Source organism: Rhipicephalus microplus, chromosome 7 (assembly GCF_043290135.1).
Source record: "Rhipicephalus microplus isolate Deutch F79 chromosome 7, USDA_Rmic, whole genome shotgun sequence".
NCBI classification, from domain to species: Eukaryota; Metazoa; Arthropoda; class Arachnida; order Ixodida; family Ixodidae; genus Rhipicephalus; species Rhipicephalus microplus.
Window position 1 is genome coordinate 125,290,635 of NC_134706.1, and position 7,688 is coordinate 125,298,322.

At 43.9% G+C, this 7,688-nt stretch overlaps 1 protein-coding gene across 1 annotated transcript; it reads left to right on the forward strand.

The window, feature by feature from the left end:
- The first annotated feature begins 310 nt into the window (after positions 1-310).
- On the forward strand, positions 311-3,580 carry LOC119179081 (uncharacterized). The gene is made up of 3 exons (XM_075868286.1): positions 311-804; positions 895-1,104; positions 1,986-3,580. Exons 2-3 carry the CDS (start codon positions 1,011-1,013, stop codon positions 2,318-2,320), a joined length of 429 nt encoding a protein of 142 aa, XP_075724401.1. The 5' UTR covers positions 311-804; positions 895-1,010; the 3' UTR covers positions 2,321-3,580.
- Positions 3,581-7,688: the final 4,108 nt, after the last annotated feature.

Genomic DNA, 7,688 nt, shown 5'->3' on the forward strand with positions numbered 1-7,688 from the left:
CGCATTGCTGCGCCATCTCTTGAACAACGTTGAAGTTACTCTCGATCGAGCAGAGTCTTTGCTGCGTCACCTGCCGAATGAAATTGAAGTTACTGCGAAAAGAATATTACGAAAGGCATTTTTTATTACGTAGCAGGTGTTAAGCGGAAATAAACTTTCGTTTTTTCTGCATGACTTAATGTTCGCAGTGGTTTGAAGGCATGACGAACTGTTCTACGTTGGAATAAAAAAGTCGGCGCGGAAAGGTTGCAGGTGAAGCCAAGCCAGGCAATCGAGTGGGTGCGTTTTTAGCGGCACTGTTGTTGCAGTGTTTTGCAATTTGTTGCTGTTGGTGCTATGCCGCGAAGCGTATTGCAAAACCCTTTGCTTCTCTCTCAACTCAAATGGTCGGAGATAGAATATCTAGTAGCACTAGAGGTGCTAGGTGAGACTCTTTGTGAACTACTTTTCTCCCGTGGCCTGCTCAACATTGACGCTATGGACAAGGGCATGTTCCGAATTTGTTTTCGTTTTCAGAAAGAGGACATAGTGAAGGTACGAGTAGCGTTGCGCATTCCAGAAACGGTTATTACTGCTCAGAGAGTGCCGATCTCAGGAGACGAAGCCCTCTGCATTACTATTCGACGGCTGGCCTATCTGAACCGACTTAAAGACCTCGAGAACTTGTTCGGCCGACTCAGCTCGACAATATTTTCCATGACGATAGAGGTCTTGAGGCACATCGATGAGAAGTTTTTCCACTTGCTGGACGATGTGAATTATTACAGCTGGCTGACCATCGACACGCTGAAGAATTTCTCGAAGGTAAGGAGCAATTACAGCAGAATGGAAGCTGCAATTGTGCAAATTGGAGATTGTGGTATACCTGTTGACTTTTCTGCGTTTGTTTTTCAGGCCATTTACGCTAAAGGAGCCCCTCTTACCAACTGCTGGGGCTTCATTGATGGCACTGCGCGTGCTATATGCCGACCAACTAGGCAACAGCAGCTGTATTTCAGCGGGCACAAAGTATGGATTGGTACCTGAAGTACCAATCCATAATGTGCCCGAATGGCATCATTTGTCAGTTGGATGGATGTTATCCGGGCAGCAAGCACAATGCTGGTGAGTAAAGGGTAGTTCATATGCCTGGAAGTCACATTTTCCTTCATTTTGCCGTGGGACTGTCAAGTACACCAAGTATCAAACAAAATAGGCCAAATTCTTAGGGCTTCAGTTCGTTTGAACTATATCCTTTCCTCACAAACTATGGTGCTAACTTACAGCTCAGTCAAACTCACATTAGATCAATGTTAGATTGGAGTACACTAGGTCAAGTGGCATTCACTTAATCCAAGAAAGGTACCTCAGACATGCATATAAATTCTCACAGCGCAATTCGACTGCAGCTTTATTTAGTCACTATAAAGTGACCAAAGCACTAAACCCTCATGAATTTTGCCTGTGTGTTGTATTGATATCAAAAATAAGAAATAATATAGCTAATCTTAGGAATTTAGCTTAACTACGTAAGGCTTGAGTAGGCTATTCAAGAAGACGTGGCAAGGAAAAGTTAGTGGTGACGCGCGAACTTTATGTCTGAAATGAACACCTTTATTATACTCTTGCGTCTTTCAATAAGTGCTATGCTGTCATTGATTTTAGTCTGTTTTCCCTCTGCTACGAATGACTTCCCACTGTATTGAATAAGCATGCCTTAGGTTCACTTATGTGTGAACAATGCTGTTTTCTGTATTCTTTGGTGTTGCCTTAATAGTCTTCTCTATTTTAAACTCTCTATATAGCTTTACTACTTCCTCCTTGTTGAACATCGATCTTGCAAGAAGAAAAAAAATTTTTTGTAAAATAAGCAGACGCATTGAGAGCCTGCTAGGGCATCTCGCCTATTCTGCTGCTACTTTTATATTCTGTACCACACATGCACCCAATGTTCGAACAGCAGGCGTAGTGGTGCTAACACAGTATCTCATTTCAATTTTTTTCAGGTAACTTTGGCAACAGCCAGGTGTACACTAAACTGGAAAAGCTGGTGCAGGGGCACCACTACAGTCTTTACGGGGATCCTGCTTACCCATTGCGGCCACTTCTGTTAAAACCATACGGCGGTGCATCTTTGACACCGGAGCAATGTGCATTTTACATTGCAATGAGCAGCGTGATGCAGGCCGTGGAAAGGGGCTTCGGAGAAATTGCTGGATTCTTTGCCTTTGTAGGTTTCCGAAAAAACCAAAAGATCTTCCGCAATAATGTTACAAGGATGTACAAGGCGAGCGCATTGCTGGCAAACTGCCATACTTGCCTGTATGGTGCACAGGTCTAGCAATACTTTGATCTGCAACCACCATCATTGGAAGTGTACTTGAATGCCCGTTAACATTAGGGACAGCTTTCAATGTGGCACTGGGGAATCCCTTTGCTTATTAAAAGAATAAAGTGTGCAACAAATCACCTTTTTATTATTCAACTGCTTCCAGACATTTTTCTTGTTAGGTCTGTTACTTCTTGGCTGAGTTTATTGAAAATCTGTTCCACGTGCTTCACAAAGTCCAGGCGTTCCTGCTGACGACTTGTAACATCAAGTTCATGCATTTTTTCGACAACTGCCAGCTTGTGCTCCTCCAGAGCTAGTCGCCTCTCTTCAATGTCCAATTTTCTATTTTCCACTGCAAGTTCCCTTTGCCGGATCTCAAATTCATGCGCTTGACGCATAGTTAACAATTGTAAGCCCATGCTTTGTAGGCCTCTGATTCCTGCAAAATTAGGAAAATGAGGCCATTCAGTAAGTCAGTTCACATACGCATATCACATGTCATAGAAAGCTAATTTGATGGACTCGTAACACAAACATATCAGCCTTGAACTCTATGCTATCGCTCATCATTTAGTGATAATCTGTTTTGTGCTTCAGCAGGGTGATCCCCGAAGATTGATAACATCGCAGCCGTTGCCAGGATCCTGACATTTTGTGTAACGACAAAATAAAAGCTGTTCAGTTACTGCTATTTGCAAGTGTTCAATGTAGAGAGAGGGTCAAAGTTTCCAGTTGTCGTATGCTAACCTCATCCAAAACTCCCACTTATGCGTGGTAAAGGAAGCAATCACTCTTTTCACCTTGCTTGTAGTAAATACAGATTGTAAATCATGGCCGTGACCCGCATCACAGTGTTGTCCTAAGTTACTTTTCAGAGTTGTGACACTTGTGTAAAAATAACACTAACGACCACCATTTATGTGTCTATATATGCCTGCATGCCATGTGCATTTTAAACGTGATGTTCGCATGCTACCAGTGTTCTAGCAATGAATTTAAAGTATTGGGCTAGTTGGTCTTGCATATAGTGAAACCAGGGAACCCAATGTTCTAGACTCAATGTTCATTTTAAACGTGATGTTCACATGCTACCAGTGTTCTAGCAATGAATGTAAAGTATTGGGCTAGTTGGTCTTGCATATGGTGAAACCAGGGAGCCCAATGTTCTAGACTCTACAGAGAAATCCTGTTGCCCATTTGTACTGCACCTTGTGGCAATATTGCACCATGTTATGACGCGAATAAAGAGTCCTTCAAGATTTACCTCTACTCGCCGTTACAGGAACTCGTTGCCTAGCTGCAGGCGGCGGTTGTGGGTGCAGCTGCTGCTGCTGCTGCTGTTGTTGTTGCTGTTGCTCCTGCTGCTGCTGCTGCTCCTGCTGCTGCTGCTGCTGCTGTTGCTGTTCCTCCTCCTCCTTGTTGCATGGCTCTCTAGTGATTTCAACAGCAGCAGGACTGCGCGGGGCGGTCATTGAGAGCAGGAGTTGTGCAGCATGTCCGGATTGTAATGCATAATGGAAAACAGGGAGATTCCACATAATAGCACACTAGCACATTCCATTACAACTCTGGAACATTGGGAACCCCCCGTAGAGAATAACTTTCTTGTATTATAATAATACATAGCCGTTCAAATGGGTAACTAATGTAATGAATGAATATTGTGAGCTCACATGCGAATCACACTTTGAAAGTTTACTTTGCACGTTCTAGGTATGTGTGAAATAGTAAACCAACTATTACAGACTTACTTTTACTCAGAACCACAAAGGAACAATGCGCACTGTTGTTATGCAAGTTCATGGATTGACAACTTCATTAATGAGTTAGGTCGATACATGATAATGCACCTGCTGCTCGGCATCACTGCAAACTGTTGATTTTCATTGCTGTCACTATACGAATCAATAGAGTTGGCAGGCAGGGCAGAAAGAGTGCTCCATTTCTTTTTCAGTGGTTGCTATTATGCAAGCACGTTATAGAATGCGAGATACTTCAAGTGTCGCGAGATATTGCGTACACATGCCTATGATCGTAGAACCAATTTATTGATTTCAGAGATATGAGGCTTTGGGGACATAATTTATAGACCTTATATATTCAGACAGGTCCTGCAGTACCTGCTCTTTTTCGGCGTATTGTTCCTCCGTTCCCGACCTGCAAAGCGAAATGCGAGCATGTTACAGAAGGCATGCTTTTCTCTAAAACAAATCTCTAAATACCCGCACACGCTAGCGGTATGGCGATGGCTCTCAAAAAGGATGCCGAATCGGGACGAATACATTGCTGTCGAAGCTTGAGGACATGAATCTAAAGCGAGTGTAAGCATCAATTCGAAGCTTACAAGCTACAGAGCGCACGGCGGCTACTTGATAGATTCGACGTAGACGACCAGAGTTTGCTTTTGACAGTGCGACTATGTTTGTCGGAGGCGCGAACGGCTTTAAGCCTCGCCGGCGTTGCCGTGCACGTTGGACAGCTCTCGCGCGGGATTAAATGCTATCGGCGCGGACAATATATGAAAATTGGTACTTACCTTTGTTTATTTATTTTATTTATTTATTCAATACTGCCAGCCACCCTTTGGCAGCCAGGGCAGGAGTGGTACAGTGCAGAGTTTGAACACAAAGTTTACACGCGACCAGTAACACGGTCCGCGGTACACAGGGAAGCAATAATGCAGTAAGCTTACAGATTGTCACGACACACAAGCGCACGCAATCAGTAACACGGCCCACGATTCGCAAAGCAGCAGTAATTCTCGTTCAAATAGCTACATGAATATACAATAAAACCGGCAATGCTAGTCTAAAGCACAACACACAAAGTACACTACGCGCATTGACCAGGAAGCGTGAAAAAAAAAGACAAGCAGTGTACGTTGTGGCATGGTAGCAAGATAACACGTGAAATACGTTAGTTCAATAGGACAGGGGAACAAGACCAGCACTTCCAATCATACACAATTTTGAATAGCCGTTGAAAAAGCATTTTGATTAGTTAAGTTAGTAACGTCGCGTGGCAAAGTGTTCCATTCTGCTATCGTTCTCGGGAAAAAGGATAGACGGTGAGCGTTTGTTCTCGTGAAAGGCTTTAGGATTGTTTTGTTGTGCTTGTTCCGGGTGGGGCGTGACATGTTGAATTCGAGATAAGTATTGAAGTCAAGCTTTGAATAACCATTGACTATACTGTGTTGTGTTTTAAGTCGATGTAATTTACCTTCTTAATATCGGGTTTCTTCTTGCCTCCAGTAACAGATTAAAATATCTACAAGATCTTTTAGGCTTCTGAGAGTAATCTCCCGGCCGAGCACAGGTTTTAAGTTGCCAATCATACGGATCCACTGTAAATCGTCGCCAAAGGACTTCAGCGCTGACACTTCCCTCAAAATTGCCAGTTCAACTTCAGCAGTAAAACACTGCCGGGGCCTTTTCGCCAGCAACTGAGCCTCCGCAGCGCTTGAAGGTGCCGCCGAAGACATACCGCCACCGCTTGTGTTGGGGGCTGCCATTTTGAACACGCTCGCACACTCGTCCGCTGCGCCCGCTTCGCGGAGGAGACAAAATGAGCTGGTGAGCGACTCTCTCCGCAAAGACGCTGGGTGCCCCGGCGTGCCGCGCATGCGCAGCTGGCATCTCCGCTGCTCCTCTGGACCCACTGGCCCACTGAGCCGCTTAGCTATTACTCTCTACAGTTCAACCTTGTATTGTGCTTGGCTGCGTAACCGCGTAAAGCAGCCAAATAGCATTAGGGGTGCCGCTCATACTGAGCACGACTACCTCTTAGATTTTTCCGTGCTGCCCCAGGCCCCTTTGGCAGGATTTGCAACGAAGGCACGTCACCAGTCTAACTAGCTAGGATTCTTAAATTGGGTATGAAGGACATAGCGCATGAACCCTAGGAGGCCCTGCTACAGTGAGAGTGATGTGTGTGTACGTGTCCTTCTTCTACATCCCTATCGTGATCCGCTATTGCCTCTATACCTTTAATATGAGTCGGGAGCACTTACATAGTGAGAAGAGCCTCTGAGATGGAGGAAAATATAGCTACATTTCTGCTAGGGAAATTGCCATTATGCTGTCGTAACGTGAAAGAGGCGGATCAAAACTTTCACGCCCGAAATTCGCACACAGGAACTGGGGATGGCAAATGTATACTAAAAGATCTGTGAGCTGGTTAAAACGTTATGCTCGAGAAATATGTAAATTCTTCTTATCCGTACCAAAAGCATTCGGTAGTAAACTGTAATTATCGTGTGCGATGACATTTTTAGTACGAAGGATGAGAGGGTAATGTAAATAAATATTAGCATCGCTAAGAGTATTCAGGAGAAGAGTTGCATAAGGTATGTTGAATAACACTTATAAATGACTAATATAGCTAACTATTCTTAGCCCCAAAAGTACTTGTCGGATGGTTTAACTCTATTGTAACAGATTATTCAAAAATAATAAATATTGTTACGAGACAATGTCCCACTAAAGTAGTTAGATAGGCGCGGAGAAAGACTACATGATTTTGGTGTAGGGCCCCCTTTGTGGGTATGCGCCAGGGTAAGAAGGATCATCATCATGATCTTCAGCTCTTGTTCTCCATCTTAGCTTGCGCGTTGGCGTGGTGTAAATATATCTTGAAACGCCTAGTATCGCGTGCACCTTCACGTAACAATATAACAAAATGAAAGTTTGCCAACACTTCATGCAACAAACGAGGATATGATTCGGTGAATAGATACCTTCATAGATGCCTTCGTTTTTGAAGAACAGGATGAATTAAAGACTTGAGATCGCGGCTGAACCACTCGACCTGATTTGGGAAACTAAAGTGAAGACTAGATGTGCCTAATTCCCTTCCCAGTGAAGTTTGTTTCGAATTTGACACAAGGGAACTAGGATGCCAGCATATTCGAGGATTTCTCGCACAGTGCCTTTGTATAAAACACAAAGGTTAAAACATATTACAGATGAACTAGTTTCACAGTGTGTGAATATCACCTCGGGCCGCTTGGAGTAGTAGTCTACCGCAACTATGGCATGCCCATAGTTCATCGGGGTTGAATAAAGCGGACCTACTATGTCTACAGACACCATAAGCCAGGATCGCAGTGACCAGTTGAAACTAGGCCGACCTCTGAGCACTTGAAAAGTTTTTTTTTATTTGTTTGCGTACTGATCGACATGTTTGTGAAAAGCTGGACACGAGTAGGTGCTGCAACCAAAGAAAGAGGTTTATTACGCCACAAATGCTGGGAAGTCGGCTTTATTCAGTTTTATGATGTGCTACCTAGCGTTAGGTAAGGGAAGGGGGTGGCATGAAAAGTAGAAAAAAGGTGTTTATGATAAAAATGAAGGGGATGATGGATGGGAATTTTGAGTGA